Source organism: Pithys albifrons, chromosome 8, assembly GCF_047495875.1.
Source record: "Pithys albifrons albifrons isolate INPA30051 chromosome 8, PitAlb_v1, whole genome shotgun sequence".
Lineage (NCBI taxonomy): Eukaryota > Metazoa > Chordata > Aves > Passeriformes > Thamnophilidae > Pithys > Pithys albifrons.
Window position 1 is genome coordinate 16,780,598 of NC_092465.1, and position 17,807 is coordinate 16,798,404.

At 59.4% G+C, this 17,807-nt stretch overlaps 2 protein-coding genes across 3 annotated transcripts; one reads left to right on the forward strand and one right to left on the reverse strand.

Annotated features, from left to right (window-relative positions):
* Positions 1–647: 647 nt before the first annotated feature.
* On the reverse strand, positions 648–5,677 carry DNPEP (aspartyl aminopeptidase). Of its 2 annotated transcripts, XM_071562063.1 has the most exons (15): positions 5,641–5,677; positions 5,426–5,513; positions 5,256–5,344; positions 5,071–5,184; positions 4,611–4,736; positions 4,342–4,472; positions 3,888–3,972; positions 3,395–3,502; positions 3,081–3,158; positions 2,659–2,742; positions 2,232–2,392; positions 2,054–2,093; positions 1,558–1,659; positions 1,047–1,214; positions 648–760 (listed from the first exon to the last, which is right to left on the reverse strand). In XM_071562063.1, exons 1-15 carry the CDS (start codon positions 5,644–5,646, stop codon positions 710–712), a joined length of 1,431 nt encoding a protein of 476 aa, XP_071418164.1. In that variant the 5' UTR covers positions 5,647–5,677; the 3' UTR covers positions 648–709. The 2 variants fall into 2 exon arrangements, with proteins under 2 accessions (XP_071418164.1, XP_071418165.1); XM_071562064.1 differs by lacking the exon at positions 1,558–1,659.
* Positions 5,678–12,131: 6,454 nt separating this feature from the next.
* Positions 12,132–17,453, forward strand: DES (desmin). The gene is made up of 9 exons (XM_071562201.1): positions 12,132–12,745; positions 14,199–14,259; positions 14,435–14,530; positions 14,618–14,779; positions 14,871–14,996; positions 15,695–15,915; positions 16,050–16,099; positions 16,361–16,443; positions 16,560–17,453. Exons 1-9 carry the CDS (start codon positions 12,195–12,197, stop codon positions 16,599–16,601), a joined length of 1,392 nt encoding a protein of 463 aa, XP_071418302.1. The 5' UTR covers positions 12,132–12,194; the 3' UTR covers positions 16,602–17,453.
* The last annotated feature ends 354 nt before the right edge of the window (positions 17,454–17,807 follow it).

A 17,807-nucleotide genomic window follows, 5' to 3' on the forward strand; every position in this document is an offset into this window, starting at 1 on the left:
GACCCGCGCTGCGGCCCCGGCTCTGCGCTCACGCCCCCCGCTGTCGAGTGGGGCCAATCACATCGCGCTCTGGGAAGAGGCGTCCCACCTCCGCGCCAATCGCAGCTGCCCTGATGGCGAGGCACGCCCCCGGGGGTGTGTCACTGCGCCAGCGGCACCCCCGCCAATGAGCGCCCGTCTCTCCCTAGCTCTGCGGCGCCACTGGCTCCGGCTGGAACACGCCCCTGAGGCGGGCCCAATGAGCGGCGAGCGCGGAGCCGCACCCTCGTGCCCCGCCCGGCGGCAGCGCCCCGGGACCGGCCGGAGAGAGAGCTCAGCTCCCGGGCAGGGACCCCCGTCACACGCAGCTCTAGGTCTGGGGTCGACAGGTCCCAGCGCACACAACAGGCTCAGCCTTGGGGAAAGGGGCAGCCCCAGTACTGCTGGAGAGAGGGAACGTCATCCGGCCAGCTCTCCCCGTGCAGGGACAAAGCCGTGCTCTGCCCGAGCTGAGACCTCCAGCATCCCCTCAACAAGGAACTGTGAGCGCGTGAATAGGTCCCGCTCCTGGCCCCAAGGGAAAGCATGGGTTGGGAGCCACGGGAGTCCCCAGGGGTAGCCACATATGTCACACCCGCTCCCAGCCAAAGTCACGGACCACTCGCCAGTGAGACAGAGATGCTTTAATGGCCCCAGTACAGAACTCACTGCTGCTCACTCCCCACAGCGCTCAGTCAACCACCAGGCTGCTGCTGACTGTTGGCAGGAGCTCGAAGAAGCCCTGGAAAGAGAGAGGCTGTCAGAGTGGGCCAGACAGGGCAGCTTGGGGTGGCGTGGATGCACAAGGCAGCGGGGGCAGGCAGGAGCACGCAGCTACTTGCAGAGAGCAGGACCACGTTGCCATAGTAACGCATCACTGACTCAAGGCTAGCACTGGCTGCCATAGCAACTATTTAGGGATGGCATTCACTGGGGAAGGCTGGGATGGAAGGCGGCACCTCTGGAAGCAGCCAGTACCTTCACTGCTCCAGAAGGATTCAGCACAGCATGGGGGACACAAGGCCTACCTTGAAGAGGGTGATGCTCTGGAGCACTCCTGAGGTGCAGCACATCTCCCGGATGGAATGCATGGCCAGCTGTGGGCAGCCAATGTCCAGCACACGCAGCCCCAGGCGGGAGGCCAGGATGGGGCCGATGGTAGTGCCGCAGGGCGTGTCATTGCGCACCATGAACTCCTGCATAGAGATAAGGCCTCAGAAGCTTCCCACCCTGCCCCACGACCTCCCACATGGGCCCTCAGCCCTGAAGGGAGGCAACCTGGGACAAGGAAGCAGCACCAATCTGAGCCAGGGTGCAAAATCCTTCAGAGACGGGACACACTTAGGCCAGGCTCCTCTCCTGTTCCCCAGCCTGCTCCCTTACATAGCACTGGAGCTGGAGCCCCAGAGCAGCAGGCAGCACACCCCGCAGTGGGTAACAAGAGTGGGGTTCTGACACAAGCCCCCTCTCATGAACCCAGGGGCATGGCCGCAGCCTGAACTCCTAATATTCAAGGAGGGCTTACTCAGCCCTGCTCACCTGCAGAGGGACACCCACGCGGGCAGCAATGTCACGTATTATTGCTTCGGTGACAGCTGTGGAGGCATAGCGCTGGTTGCTGTTCACTTTTATGACAGGGCCCTGCACCAGGGAAGGCACCGCAGGTCCATGATGGGACCCAGGGCTAGTCAGTGGCCCTGGAAACACCCACACCCAGTCAATACTGTCCCACCCCACACCACCACACCAGTCCATCTTCTCCTCCCTAGGTGAGTCCATGGGGATAGGGACAGCCCTGCCATGGGGACAGCCCAGCTGAGAGCAGAGAAAGGCTCTGGGGACAAGACTAGGATCCCAAGTGATTAACATCAAATGTGTGGCACAGCTAAATCCCATTGCTGGACAAATGTTTCCCATCTGAGAACTGCTGAGTTCCACTCTGAGACTGTGTTCCAGGAAGCAGCTGGACAACGCACAGCACTGCAGGAAAGATGGACACTTCCCATCCCAAGTCAGAACAGAGGGCTGCCCTCACCTTGTGGAAGGCTGGACGATGATTCTCCTCATGCTTGTCCCTGCAAAAGAGAAGCCAGAGTTTTATGCTATAGCCCTCCCTGCCACAACAAAGACTGTATTATCTGTACTCCCTGGGAAATGACAGGGACACGTCTCCTCAGGCTGCCCTGGCCAGCAGCACTGCTCAGACTACTCACACATAGTTAGGGTGCACAGCGTGGGCCATATCAGCACTGATCATGTAGGATTTGGCCACGGCCTCCTCGAAGGCTGTCAAATTGTGTGGTGATGCCGAGATTCGACGCAGCACCAGCTCTGTTAGCAAGGACTCCGCACCCTGTGCACTCTCTGACCCTACCTGCCAAGGACCACCATGAGCACAACCCCCCAGCACCCCAGAGGCCAGCTGAGTGACAGGGGGCTCCCCAAAGCCAGCAGAGCAGCTTCCTACCATACCAGTGCTTCCCACCCCCTGCCCAGGTCATGCTGTGTGCAGGTGTAAGCAAATCCAGCTTCGTCCACTGAGGTGTGGGATCTCTCTCCTGCTAGGCATGGCTGGGGGAGAGCAAAGAACATGGAGACCCTACCCGTGCTGGCCATCCCATGGCTGTGCCCCTCACTCACCTCCTCGTTGTCATAGAGTGCAATGAGACGCACATTGGGCTCCTGGGAGAGGGAGGAGGGCGCTGTGCACGAGTCAATCAAGGCCTGCAGGGTTAGGGTAGAAAGGACACCAGCCTGAATATCACCCCATCCTGGGAATCTCAGGACTGAGCCACTGAGAACTTCCACAGGAGACCCCAAAGCATGGAGGAAGGGAGCTGTGGGCACACACATGGCCCAGAGACAGCAGGAGCTACCCCTGGGAACTGCTGGGAATCCCACATACTCAGCAAAGTGAGCAGCTCCCATCCAGTCCCAGATACTCCAACAAGACAGACCCACCTCACAGGAACACACCTCCCTGCAGTGCCTTGGGTCAGCTAAAACCAGAGCCAGGGTGCATGGAAGACATGCTGCACCCTCCAGGCTCTTTTACCCCTCACCTGCAGGGCACAGTAGCAGCTGTGCAAATTGTCCAGACGTGGGGAGAAGATGAACTCGTCAAAGGCACCACCCAGTGTCTGCAAGCAGAGAGCCAGGAGGAGTAGAGGGCACAGGCTTTGGACCACCAAAAAGTATCTGAACTGCGTCCCCATTCCAGTCCCCTCATCTCTGCCCCTAAGGAGCTACCTCCTCTTGTTCTGCTCAGGTCCCAGCCCTGGCATGCCCCAGGCAGAGGATGTGTGCTATGTAACACCTGTGTAGTGCTAGCCTGCAGGCTGTGTGTAGGCAGAGGGAGGCTCTTGTCCTTACTCACCGCTGGCTGCGTATCTGCCAGGCATAGTTCCAGCTCTACAATCTGCTCCGGTTTCACCCCCAGCTGGGGGCAGATCAGGGAAAGCAGGACAGGGCTGTGCCGCTCTGCCTGGAAAGAAAGCAGAGCTGTGGGCAGGGCAGGCCATGGATGGCAGGGGAAACTGTTTCACCATGCAGAACCATCCCACACCCCACTCATGTTGGCATGTCCTCTCTTCTGCTAACATGTCCCACGTTCAAGACACTGTCTCACCAAGGACAGCTCTCTGCCCCTGTGCAAGGCCCCCTCCCTGCCCAGCCTCCTTCAGGAGATGCACCCCCTTCTGAGCAGATGTGCTGTGTACACAGCTGTGAGGTAGAGTGGAAGGTTACCAGAAATGCATGAGGAGAAGGGGAAGGGGAATCTGGTGGCAGGTGCCTGAGGAACGGAGATCAAAGGTGACAGGTGTGAGGGCATAGCAAGGATCCCTGATGATCCCTGGCACCCAGCTTACTTGGGTCACTGTACTGCAAGGTGTGGATTCCATAAGCACCTCCTTTTCCAGCTCCTCCTGCACAGCAGTGGCCAGAATGGGAACCCTGTGTGAAAACAGTGACATTAGCTCCCAGATCTTTGCTCACCTCACCTGCTTCGGTCACACACAACCAACCCTTCCTGGGTGTCTGCCTTGCTCCTTCAGGGAGTGACTGCTATACCAAACAGAGCAAAGAAAAACAACTTCTCAAGCTCAGGTCTACTGTGCCACCTCAGGACACCTCACTATCCTTAACGAGTCCTAAGCTTGGAGGCATCTCCTGGAATGATTATATGGGGCTAAGAAAAGCCATTGCAGACCTCCTCACTACAATGAGTAGCTGGCAAAGGAAGACCTGAGGTGGGCAACTGCTCCAGCTGGATCCCAGCCCTCCCATGGGCTGGCCAGGGGTAAGGGCCAAGCCAGGCCTTACAGATGATGCTCGGTGTTGGGCCCGAAGTTCTCATTGACGCTGCGCTGCAGATGGATGGCCAGGTGGGGAATGCGGAGGATGGGCTGCTCTACACGTACCAGGCGCTGCTCCAGGCGCCCTGTGGCCGGGTCCTGAAAAGCAATGAGGACTGCTGCGGCCAGGCCTGCTAGGCTGAGAGCTTGCAGCAGGTCCCACTCTGTGTAGGAGTCAAGAGTCCAGGGCTGGGGGCACACAGCTATCCTACTGTGCCTGCCTCAAATCAGACTTACTTTTATGATCACCCTCCCAGCCACGGTGAGGTCACGGTCAAACCAGGTGTTCCAGATGCCGCCTCCATAGGTCTCCACACCGACTTGCACTACGCCCACCTGCCCCCGCTTAGAGCGACGCTTCACCTGGGTGACAGCAGAGGTGTCAGCAGTGGCACTGCGAAGTGCTGGGGACTGGGCAGCTGGTGGGGACTGGGCATAGCATGCCCAGATCCTCATTGCTGATGGTGCCAGGACAGGGTGTTCTGAGGGCCTTTGCAGGTGAAGGAACACAGAGGAGGCAGCGTCAGGCAAAGCAATGCAGGGGATCAGCATGGGCTGCTCTGGGAGGCAGATTTGGAAGGTGTAGGAAGACAGCAACGGTGCTGCATGGCACAGGTGGAGTCAGGGTACTTTTTGCTTGTGGCATGAAATTGGATGGCCCGAGAGATGGTCCCAGCACCTGGCTGGGAAGCCTTACCCTGAGGCAGGGGCTGTCAGTGTGGGCTCCTAGAAGGCTGAACCCATTCCCGGGCTGGAACTGGCCGCCGACGGCGAAGGCGATGAGGGTGGAGTAGTTCCTGGTGATGAAGTACTGGGGACAAAGGGGCAGAGGTGAGGGGTGAGGGCCCTCCGGCCCCCGCGCCCCGTCCAAGCCGAGCTCACCTTCTGCGCCGGCCGCACGTCCCAGTGCTCCGTCTCCTTCAGCTCCTGGAAACCGGCCTGCAGCAACCGGCTGCGGCACTCGGCCACCACTGCGGGGGGAACAGCCGTCAGGGCCGCCCCCGGGGAGGGCAGGAGAGCAGGGGAGGGGAGGGGGCCGGCCGGCTTCTCACCGTGGTACGGTGAGGGGCTCCGGTTCACGAACTTCACCAGCTCCTGAGCCGCCGCCTGTGCCGCCGCCTTCGAGCCCTGCGCCGCCGCCTGCGGGGACCACCGTCACCACTCAGCGCCGGCAGCATCCCGGCCCTGCCCGAGGACCCCCGCGCGACCCGGGATCCCCCGGCCGAGCACGACCCACCCGACCCGCGCCCTGCCGCCCGTCCAGTACCTGCATGGCCGCCACCGCCACCACCACGGCCGCGCCCCGCCCCGCCCAGCGCCCCCTGCCGTGGCGGAGGAGGGAGCACCCTGCGCGCTGCACCCGCACCCCGACCCGCGGACCCTGCACCCTGCAATCCACACCCTGCAATACACATCCTACACTCTGCATTATACAATCCACACCTTGCAGTACACACCTTGCAGTGCACACCCCATTGCCTGCAATCCTGCAATCCACACCCTGCAACCTGCACCTTGCACCCCACACCATGTACCCGGCTCTGCACACCCCTCACCCTGCATCCTGCACCCCACATCCCACAATCCACATCCTGGCCCCTGAAAATTCGCATCCTGCAATCCTCACCATGCACCCCTCCTTCTGGTCCAGGCCACACAAATGCCGTGCCTGACAAAGCCAAGACAGAGCTGGGTTGAGGATGGGTGGAAGTGGGACACAGCAAGAAGGCTCTGGGGTGGGAGTCAAGTAGCAGGGACAGGCTCCTCAGGGATGGTAATCCATCCTTCCCTGGGGTGCCCCAGTTGTGGCCACAGGGCTTGGCCAGTGAGATGCAGGTGCACAGGGGAACACATGCACTTTCCAAAGGCTGGGTATCTTTAGAGTAGGTCACTGGTGCAAGCCAAGCTGCAGCCTCCCATCATTGCTTCTCCCCTGCCTTGGCACTGCTCGACGCTCACAGGAAACAAGGCACAAGCTCTTGGTGCCTGCCATGTTGGGGACCAAGGTCTCTGAACGACAGTGTTGCACAGTTGAGAGTTGGCACAGTGACAGGGCAGCACCTTGGCTACCTGCCAGGTGCAGGGGCACTCCCAGGAGATAGGACCCCTTGGACTCATATGGATTGGGGTGCCTTCTGCTATTGACTGGGTCCTCTGCATGGTCTGGTTGCAGCAGTGGGGTTTTGGGCTTCCATCAGTCTGCATGCATTATTTCCCAGCAACATCCTGTGTCTTCCCAGCAACGAGTGTGCAGCATTGGGAGAGGAATGTGGCAGCCTGTGAAAGCTGCATGGGGCCCAGGTGTTGGGTGCCAGCTGGATTCCCATCTCCTGAGTCACCATCAGGAGCACCCTGTTAGTTGGACACTAACGGTTAGATAGTCTTTGAACTGGAAACTGATGGTACTGTTGCCCTTGACTTTATGACCTATTGTGCCGAGAGCTCCTCACAGCTCTGGATTTATGCTCCCAGCCCCCAGCACCTGCCTCTCCCCCTCAGGAAAAGAGAACAAGCACTCCTATCATCTGGCAACTCGCAAACAGACAGCTGGAGGGTCTCCGTGTCAACCACAGCAAAACACATGACCAGTGTCCCGCCGGGACAGGACCAGGCTGGGAGCACCCAGAACCCCTTCCCATAGCTGGCACACACGTGCCACTGCTGAGCACCTCCCTGCCAAAGAGAAGTGGATGCCAGGTGGCTGTTGTCATGCTCCTCCTGCCAGCATCACCCTCTGCTGCTGGGGGCACCGAGCTCAGGGCGGGACGCTATTGAGTGGTTCCCAGGCTGTGTCTGGAAGACATGTGGGGACATTTGGAGTCCATGGCTCACTAGCTGGTACAGTGGGTGATTAGCTAGTGGATGTGAGTGCCCAGGGCAGATGGGTCCCAGTGAGGGTGTATGCAGGAGCAGAGGGTGCCTGGTTCTGGGGCGTCAGAGCAGGGGTGAGTGGCAGGGCCGGGTGTGGCCTTTGCCCAGCCCTGCTGTAGCAAGCAAAGGGCAGTGCCTTGGCATGCCGCAGCTATTCCCGGAACATTGCAGCTTCCAGAAAAAGCTCCCCATGGCTATTTCCGGGTGGGATCTGACTCATCCCTGGCTGGGTGCCAGGGGCTGCACAGCACCTGTCATGGCTGTCCCCCACCCCATTACCATGCTCTTGAGAAGACACTGCTCTTGTCCCCATTCCATACTGCCCCATGGACCACTCAGTGCAGCAAGGAGCCCCAGGAAGCCCTCCCAAAAAGGCATCAGCTTCTCCTCAGACTGCATGCACCTCACGACTGGGCTCACACATGTGCCCAGTGGTGCCTAGCAGGGACAGGACCCATAGCCATAGTTCACCATGGCCCTTCCCATGTCCCCTGGCAACCCAGGGATCCTGGGCAGAGTTTGCTTTGAAAAATGTTCCCTGGTGGCAGGAGGCTCTGGGGATTGGCAGGTGGTGCTTAGCCCTGCTGGAAGGGATTAATGGAAACGTGGCTGAGGACAGAGCCTGTAAACACAGCTGGAACTCCAGGAAGTGCCACCCCCTTCTCCCGCTGCCTGCCAGGCTGCCTGGACCCTCGCAAGCCAGCCCTGCCAGGATGAGCAAAAGGATGTCATCCATTGAGGCGGTCCCCTGCATCACGGCCCACGTGTCTGAGCTTGGGAAAGTGAAATCACTGCCCAGGCATTGCTGGAGGCTGAGTAAATGACCCCCATGCATTACATGAGCCTTGAGCAATGCAGTGGGTAATGCTGCCTCATCTTCCTGGCATGGGAGATGCTATCGAGGCCTGTGGGAGGGCAGACGGACACCCCAGCATCCTCATGGGCCACACAGGTGCCCAGTCCTCTTTACATCCACATGGACCACAGGGGCAGCTGGGTATCCCTGGTATCTCCACACCACTGAGGCAGGTGAACGTCTCCATGGACTATGAGGGCAGGTGGACATTCTCAGACTGCCCCTAGGCTGCAGGGATGAGCGAACACCCCCAGCATTCCCATGGATCACAGGGCTACCTGTAGATGAGTGATGTGGGCAGGTATATGTTTCAGGCATCTGCATGGACATGGAGGTGGCTGGTCTTCCCCAGCAGCTATATGGCCCAGGGGCAACACACCACCACCAGCATCTTCATGAAACTTGCAGGTAACAACTCACCCTGAGGACATACAAAGACCAAAGGAGGCAAGCAAACACCTTCCAACATCCATACAGGTTGCAGCTGGACACCCCCAGCATCCATACATGTCATGCAGCACCCAGGCACCCCCAGCATCCTTGTGTCACTCAGACACAGGACATTGTCCTTAGCATTCCCATCACCTGAGGACGAGTGGGGACCAGGAACAGCCAGACAGGCTGTGTGTCCAATGGTCCTGAGCTCTGGAGTGAGCAAAGGCATGGGGGCAGCTGGGGTGAACACTGGGTGGGGGGCTGAAGTCTCTAGGGCACCCACCACCTCCTGGGACCCTGTTATGCCAGGCTGAGCCATGGTCAAGGCCAGGAAGAAGAACCATCTCCTATTTAGACAATAGCACATGCCTTGGGTCCGTCAGCACTGGGGAATGGGCCACACGGTCCTTCCCTCTTAGGGTAAAGATGCCTGTGAGCCTCATGGCTGTAAAAGGAGCGGGATGAAGGGAGACAGACAGTGGTCAGGAGGGAGGGGGATGGATGCCCTTGGTGCTTCATTCCCATCCCTCCACTCATCCCTGAGCTAGGGCCAGGCATGAAGGGGGTACTGGGTCCTGGTGGCAGGGTACAGGGCCAAGTAGGGGCAAGCACCCTGTCCCCTCATCCTCCCTAGCTTCAAGCCTCAAGATGCGTACAGCCTGGAGAGGCTGTGCAGGGCTTAAATCCTGGAGGAGCAGCAGGGAGGGAGGGCTAGGGAGGAGGGGTGGCTGCAGGATGCAGCTGGCTTTGCTCACAGGGGTGTCATGACCAGAGGGAGTTGTTTGACATTCCAGTTCCAAAAGGACTCCCAGCAGCAATCTCATCCAGGGCTCCATGGAAGCTGGGACCAGGCCAGTGTGGGGGTTCAGGAGCCACTTCCCAGGCTCCGCTGGTCTGGGTCAGCCTGGCCTGGGATGGAGAGGCAGAATGGGGTTGGATAGGACAGGAGTCAGCCTTGCACTGCTGTTCTTGGCAGCCTCCTCACTTTCTGCAGTCTCTGGGTCTTTAGGTGACATGGAATTTGGCATCATGTCCCTGGGATTGGACTCAGGCAGGGGCTCTGGGTCCTGCACTTCGTCCCTTCTTCCTGTCATGCTGGGTCCTGTAAGCAGACGCGGCTTTCTTAAGAGACTGCGGAAATTCCAAGATGTCTGTCTACCCTCTATAGGTCATGGGGCCCCTGCCTGCACAAAGCCATCCTGGAAGGCTGTCACAGGAAAGGTCACTTCAAACAGTCTGTCCTAGAACGGGGTCAGGAGGATGCTCCTGGTTAACCCCTCTGAGCTGCTTCCCCTCCAAGCAGCAGTGCCCAAGAGTGCATTTCTCCACACTGCAGCACCCCAAGCCTGCACGCCCCTGCTCTGTGGGATGAAGAGGGGAACAAGGACTCCACAGGCCTGGAATGGGTTTTGCATCACCCTACCTGAAGCACCAGGGCAGGGTGCCGGGCACTGCTGGACACTGCTGGCGAGCCCATTGTCCACACACCCCAGCTCACACAGCAGTGGGATGGGTTCATGGAAAGGGATGGCTGAACTCTATGGCTGGTGGTATTCTGTCCCAGACCCCTTGGGCACCCCTCACTGGGGTGGGCACCCACCTGCCCCTATGCACACTAGCTAAGGGTTGGCTTGCCACCCTGCCAGCACTTGTGGCAGAGGCAGGGCACATGTGCAGAGCTTGGGGATATGCAGGGCATACTTGGAGCAGAGCCAGTAGAAGGAAGAATGTTGTCTGTTTTTCCATTTACTCTCCCCTGTCAAGACTGGCTTTTGTCCATCCTCCCCCTGTGCTGGAATGAAACAAACCCATCTGAAAATACCTTCCCTTTTAAAGGCAGGCTCCGCCAGGCAGCTTGCACCCTTCAGGAAGACGCCACATCACACTGTAACTGGGTGGCTGGGAGGGGCTCCAGGGTTGGGCGGGTTGGAGAGGCAGAGGATGAGGGGTACAGAGCCTCTGTCCACCTGCCTGGTTGTGGGACCCAGGCCCTCACTGGCCCCCCAGATAGCATGCAGAAGTGCCTCCAGACCCAGGGCAGTTGAGAATGCTTCCATGACCAAGCCCAAGCTTGCCATGGGTGAGATATAGCACTGCTTGGCATCTGTGTTATGGCCAGCACAGAAGGCCAGGAGGTGTAGGGCCAGGCAGGGCTGAGTGCTGCTCCTGCTGCTGCTGCTGCTGAGTCACTCCATGCCTGGTGGCACAGCAGTCCCCTACACCAGGGCCTCCAGGGACAGACATGCTGGGGTTGAGCCAGCTGATGTCAGTCAAAACAATGCATCTTGGACAGAGCTGGGGATTGCCAGGTGTGCTGGCAGGCTTGGTGAGAAGGGGGTGCTTCCCAGACAAGGGGCACCCACTTGAGTGGTTCTCCCAGCACAGCTCCCCTGTCTCAGGATGTCCTCTTTAGCTGGCACATTTGTGCATGGCCCTGAGGGTCCCTGACCTGGCCTACCACCTGCCCAGGAGGTGGGAAGCTGTGGGGGGTGGGGGTACTTAGGATGACTGGGGTATTGACCTTTCTGAGGATTTCTGGGGAGCTGACCTGGGCTTTCTGATCCCCAATGTACTTTCTGGCCACAAGTGGAAGACTGAGGACACAGGGCAGAACCTGGAGTGCCTCAGGATAATCTGGGAACGTTTTTCTGGACTTGGAGTTATGAGGACCAGGTGGGACTGGGGGTGCTCCAGACAGGATTCCTGTCCAACTGTGCTCTCCACATGCTTGGAGTAAGAAGGGTTAACATGGAGGCTATAAATACCATGTATGTATGTCCCACGCCCCATGAGTATGAGCTGGGAAGTCTATTTTGGTTGGGTGCCTGCTGCTTTGGGAATGTGCCGAAGGGAGGACAGAGGGCTGACGTCATCGTCACTGGGGCTCAGACCCAGCACCTGCTTGAGGTCACTCAGAAGCACTTGAAAGTGCACAGACCCTGTCCACCACCCAGCTACCCATGTCCAAAAGAAAGTTTGGGTGGTGGGTCAGTACAAGCACACTCAGGGCAGGCATCTTCCCATATCAATCCGTCTCCAGGGCCCTTTGTTGCTCACTCTCTTGGTGGGCAGGGGCTGGAGTCTGGCCCCACTTGGAGAGCTGAGCCTGGTCCTCTTGCCATGGGGTGGGTCAGGGCATCATTAGGGGCCTTTTGGAGTGCTGAAGACCAACTTTGGAATTTGGCCTAAGGGGGTCAACTGAAGGTCTGGGGTCCTTTCTTTTCCCCATGACATCAGCCTAAGCTGTCTGTCTGTCTGCACCCCCCTGCCATGGGTGGCACTGTGCCCTGATAGGGTGTTCACAACCAGCCTGCCCCACTTACTCTTCTCACACCCCTAGGGACGGGCAGAGTAGTGGGGGTTGGGGTCAAGGCTGATACACCAGGGGACTCTGGGGGTGCCCAGGGGTCCAAGGGTATCATCATATCGTTCTTGTCTGCCGGGATATCCAGGCAGGTGAGGAGCAATGGGCGGGGGCTGGTGGCCATCGCCCCTGCGGCAGCATCCCCCAGCTGCCCGGCCGCAGGAGGGGCGGGTGATGTCAGCAGGATACAAATAGCGGCGCGCAGCTCCCCTCCTGACGCCTCTCCGAGCTGCCGGCCTCTCGCCAGCCCCGCCGCCTGCTCCCTGCTCCGGCCTCGCCGCCCCACGCCGCCACCATGAGCCAGTCCTACTCCTCCAGCCAGCGGGTCTCTTCCTACCGCCGCACCTTCGGCGGCTCCCCGGTCTTCCCCCGTGCCTCCTTCGGGGGCAAGGGCAGCAGCGGCAGCTCCGTCACCTCCCGTGTTTACCAGGTGTCCCGCACCTCGGCTGTCCCCAGTCTGTCCAGCTTTCGCACCACTCGCGTGACGCCCCTGCGCTCCTACCAAAGTGCCTACCAAGGTGCCGGTGAGCTGCTGGACTTCAGCTTGGCTGATGCCATGAACCAGGAATTCCTCCAGACCCGCACCAATGAGAAGGTGGAGCTGCAGGAGCTCAATGACCGCTTTGCCAACTACATTGAAAAGGTGCGCTTCTTGGAGCAGCAGAATGCCCTCATGGTGGCCGAGGTGAACCGCCTGCGGGGCAAGGAGCCCACCCGTGTAGCTGAGATGTATGAGGAGGAGCTGCGAGAGCTCCGGCGCCAGGTGGATCTGCTTACCAACCAGCGGGCTCGTGTGGAGGTCGAGCGTGACAACCTGCTTGATGACCTGCAGAAGCTCAAGCAGAAGTGAGTGGGGGCCCTTGAAGCGTCTGCGCGGGCATCCATTTGTGCATCTCTCTCCCCAGGGATGTGTGGTGGCAGAGCTCACCCTGGCAGCCCCTTTGGTGTTTATTGTCATCCTTGTGCCTCATGCTCAGAGTCCATCATGTCCTGACTTTCCGGATGCCAGACAGCACCTAGTGGTCAGGAGTGTCCCTATGCCCCACTTTACAGTGGGGCTGAGGCTGGGCTGTGTTGCCACAGGACACCCAGAGCTGGGAGATCAAAGTGCACCTCACCAGGGGGTCTCCACCTCTGCTCGCATCAGGGAGGTCTGGCAAGCCTATGGGTAAGCTATGCTCTGTGGGATAGATAGGCAGACAGGTGCAGCCAGACAGGCGGAAATGAGGGTGAGGATAACCCAGGGAGGGTACTTCATCAGCTCCGGATGTGAAGGAGAGAGGGGAGGAAGCGGCATTTCCACAGGCCAGGGATGCTCCAGGCCTGCTGTGGGTGTCCATAATGCCCTATGAGCAGCAGGAAGCCCCGAGGATTCTGTGGACCTGACTGGTGCTGGGGAAGAGAGCTGGGACCAGTGAGGATTATCACAAAGGTGGCCAGGCTGAAGAAACCCCAAGGGACTGACCACCATGGGATACCTGGAAGTAAGGACGGATGCTCAGGGGGAGCTGTGCATTCTGATGCTGGCCTGCACCTTCCCTCATGGACTCTGTGTCCCGGGAACACTAAGTACCCATCCCCTGGGGGTGACAAAGCCGGCTGCTTCCCTCTGTAATCCCAGCCACCACCACAGCCAGCCAGCACTGGGGTCCTAGTGGGGCAAAGCCCCTGATGCTGCAGGGTTGGGGGTGGTGCCATGAAGGAACTCTCAATGACAGGGAAGGAGCAGGGCCCAGAACAAACAGGTGTTGGATTTCTGCCACCGCCTGTGCCAGTACTGCCTGGGCACCTCTGTCTCCTCCCCACTGCCTTTCCATGGATCTACAGCCTGCAGTACTGTCCCATCCCCTGGCACAACCCTGTTTCTCCAGTCCTGACCTGGAATCCCCTGTAGCAATCCCCTTTCCATACCCCATCCCGCAGCATTGCTGAGACTCATCTGTCTTCCTGCTGTCCATGGGATGGCTCAGCTGAGGGCTATCTCTTGGACCCCCACTGCCAGATCCTGAACCCTGTCCCCCCAGCTGCCGGTCACTCTGCCCTATAAGGGCTGGGGCAGTGCATGTGGCACCGAGCTGACCTCATGCCTTTGTGATCTCTCTGGTGTTGACTATAATAGGGAATGAGAGGAAGAGCCCCTGGCCCCCTGCCAGTGCACTGCTCCCTGCCAGAAACACAGGACACTCTACCGTCTTCCCACTGAGCTTTCATAATAGGCTAAGGGACAGCTTGGGGGGTCATCATCACAGAGGGATGGGTCTTCCTCCAGACCCCTCTAGCCTCCCTTCTCTGCCTACAGGCTTCAAGAGGAGATCCAGCTGAAGGAGGAGGCTGAGAACAACCTCGCTGCATTCAGAGCTGTGAGTACCTGTCCTCTTCATGTGGCATGGGACCTCTGACTCCCTTCTCACCCCAATCTCCCTCCAGCAGGCTGGCCTCAGCACCAGGGCATGGTCCTGGACACAGCTTTGTATCTTCCAGTCTTGATGCTCTCCCAGCAATCCTCTGCTATCACTCACTTTGTGTCCCCCCCAGGATGTGGATGCAGCCACACTGGCACGCATCGACCTGGAAAGACGTATCGAGTCCCTGCAGGAGGAGATCGCCTTCCTCAAGAAGGTTCATGAAGAGGTTGGTTGGGTGACCCCCTTTCCCAGTGGCACCTGTGGGGCAGGGAGCATGGAGTCGGTGCCCTAAGATGTCATCTTATCCACCTAGGAAATCCGGGAGCTGCAGGCACAGCTGCAGGAGCAGCATATCCAGGTGGAGATGGACATCTCCAAGCCTGACTTGACGGCTGCACTGCGGGACATCCGTGCTCAGTATGAGAGCATTGCTGCCAAGAACATAGCTGAGGCCGAGGAGTGGTACAAGTCCAAGGTGCAGGAGGCGGTGGGGTCCAGGCTGACCCCAGTGCAGCAGGTCCCGGCCATCTCTGTGGCCATGCCTGCTGACCCTGGTTTCTCCCCAGGTGTCCGACCTGACGCAGGCAGCCAACAAGAACAATGATGCTCTGCGGCAGGCAAAACAGGAGATGCTGGAGTACCGGCACCAGATCCAGTCCTACACCTGTGAGATTGATGCCCTCAAGGGCACGGTGAGATAAAAGCAGCGCTGGGGAGATCTCCATCTTTCCTGCAGAGACCTGCAGCTTCAGGGCTGCTCAGGGACCTCTGAGACATCTCTAGGGTGGGAGACTCTTCCTAGTTCTCTGAGCTGCTGCCATAGGGGAACTCATACTCCACATTCTGGCTGTGCCTCCCCTAGCAGTGGCCTGGGCTCCTGTGAGGTGTTTTGACAGAGTTTGAGGATAAAGGCACAGATTGTAAAAGGTGACCCAGCCTGGGAGGCTCCAGGCAGGCAGGTGCAGGGCTTGTGTCGGGTAAGGTGGTTGCAAAAAGTCAGGACACAACAGTCCCAGTCTCGCACAGTCATAGTCACAGGAGCCAGCCAGCAGCCACTAGCGTGTCAGTGCCACCCCCAGGCAGCCATCCAGTGCTCCTGCAGTGCTCTGTGCCCTCTTGCTGGGGTATGATGGCTTTACTGAGGGGCCTGGGCATCAGGGTGCTGGGTTGCCAAGGATATGCCCAGCTTGCTCTGCCAGACCCTGCTGGCCAGCACTGGGCAGATGGAGGGTGACAGTCACCCATCATGATCCCACATCAGCTGGACTCATCCCAGGGCTGACCACAGCTCTCCCCAGGACTCCCTGGCATCCCTAGCTCCCATCTTCCACCCCAGGTGAATCCTGGCTCCTCTGGACTCCCCCCCTCACTTAGATGCCTCTCTCCACAGAACGACTCACTGATGCGCCAGATGCGGGAGATGGAGGAGCGCTTTGCAGGAGAGGCTGGTGGATACCAGGACACCATTGCCCGTCTGGAGGAGGAGATCCGGCACCTGAAGGATGAGATGGCCCGGCACCTGCGTGAGTACCAAGACCTGCTCAATGTCAAGATGGCCCTGGATGTAGAGATCGCCACATACCGCAAGCTGCTGGAGGGCGAGGAGAATCGGTGAGTGGCAGGGTTGCAGGACAAGCTGGGGGGACCAGCAGGGTCAGGTTTTTTGGGGGGGCTCCAACTTTGGGAGCAGCCACCTGAGGGCTAGGGCTGGCTGGCACTAAGCTTTCCTCTCTGTATCCCCACAGGATCAGCATCCCCATGCACCAGACCTTTGCCTCTGCACTGAATTTCCGAGGTGAGCATCACCCCATGAGTCCCCTGGGGTCCCCAGTTGTGGGGACAAATCTCCCTTCTAGGGGGCTGCAACCAGGCCAGCACGTTGGGGACTCACAGGAACCACATGGAGCTCCTGGTGTGGGGGTCTTGGTTGGATGTTGCCGTGAGCTGAGAGGGAGTTAAGCCAGGGCTGCAGAAGCCCCCTTGCAGCCCCAGTCCCACTCCTGTGCCCCCATGCCACATGTTCTGTGGCCCTATCCCCTGTGTCCTCTCCCTACAGAGACCAGCCCAGAGCAGCGGGGCTCTGAAGTGCACACCAAAAAGACTGTGATGATCAAAACCATCGAAACCCGTGACGGGGAGGTGAGCACAGGGTGGCACCCAAGGGTGGTAGGGAGGCAGGGAGCTGAGCATGACACCTCTTCCTGCACTCTGGGCTCTGGTATGGCACGGTGTCTCACAATACATCTCTCCCACAGGTGGTGAGTGAGGCGACCCAGCAGCAGCATGAAGTGCTGTAGAGGAAGTTGCTCCAGCAGCCCACTGGCACCTTCTGTCCCTGCCTCTGTCCTGCCGCCATGTTTCCCTCCTGCCCCACACCTTGTCCCTTGGCTCTCCCCCAGCATTGCCTGAGGGGTTTCCCCATGCAGCCACCTCTGGGCCGCCCACAGCCCCTGGGCTCTCTCCTTTGACTTCGAAAGGCTCACTCCGCTTTCACAGCTTCACAGCGGCCACACTAGCATCAGAATCAGGCCAGGGCCAGGGGGCAGCAGGAGGGAGGGGTCAGACAGGAGGGGCTAGGGGGAGCAGGTGGTGGCCTGGACCAGCTCCATGGAGAGCCAGACAGTCCCAGCAGCGGGTTCTGGATCCCCCCACAGGCCTCTTCCCACACCAGACATAGGCTTGGGTTTCATCCCACAGGAGTGGGGACCCATCCTCCTGTGCCACCACCACCAGCCCCTGGAGCTGGTACTTCTCCAGGTGCACGGTGCTAGAGATGGTCTGGGCTGAGCCCCCTGTTCTCTGCCTGGCTCAGAGCAATGGGGCTCCCAACCTGCATGTCCCCCCAGCCCAGAGGGGCTGGGGCCCTTTGCTTCCCCCAGTCCAAGAGGCAGCCCTGTGGGGCAGAGGAGGGCAGTGCCTGCCCCACCACCATGGCAGGGACTCCCAGCAGCAGGGGGCTGGGCTCATGAGCTGAGAGGGTACCTGTAGGTGGACACAGGAGAGAGGAGGATTGAGTGAATGGGAGAGGGGAGAGAATGAGAGGAGCTGGAGAGAGGCCTGGGGGGCCAGGGCAGGCATCCCCACCCCTCGCCCCAATGCACCCCCACCCCACCACGTCTATGTGACTCTTCAGGTGGCCAAAATAAACAGCGGAGCATGACTCTGTCCTCTCAGTGCATCTCTTGGGCAGAGACAGGATGGGTGGTGGGGATGCAGGACCTTTGATGGGCATCACAAGGGTCAGGTGGATGGAGAGGCCAGCAACCTCCTGGGCTGCTCTTCCCTAGACTGCTAAGCCCACACAAAAGGTGTCCCTAATACTGCAGGTGCCCCAGAGCATTTTGCTGCCTGTGGTGGTGCACTTCCCAGTTGCACTGGGTGGGGGAGCCCTGCTCAGACAGGGGACAGTGACAGCCAAGCCCTGAGCATGTTTGGAGTGGCTCTAGGTGATGGTCACAAATCACACACACACAGGGCCACACTCTGGTGGGTTTTAACTTCAC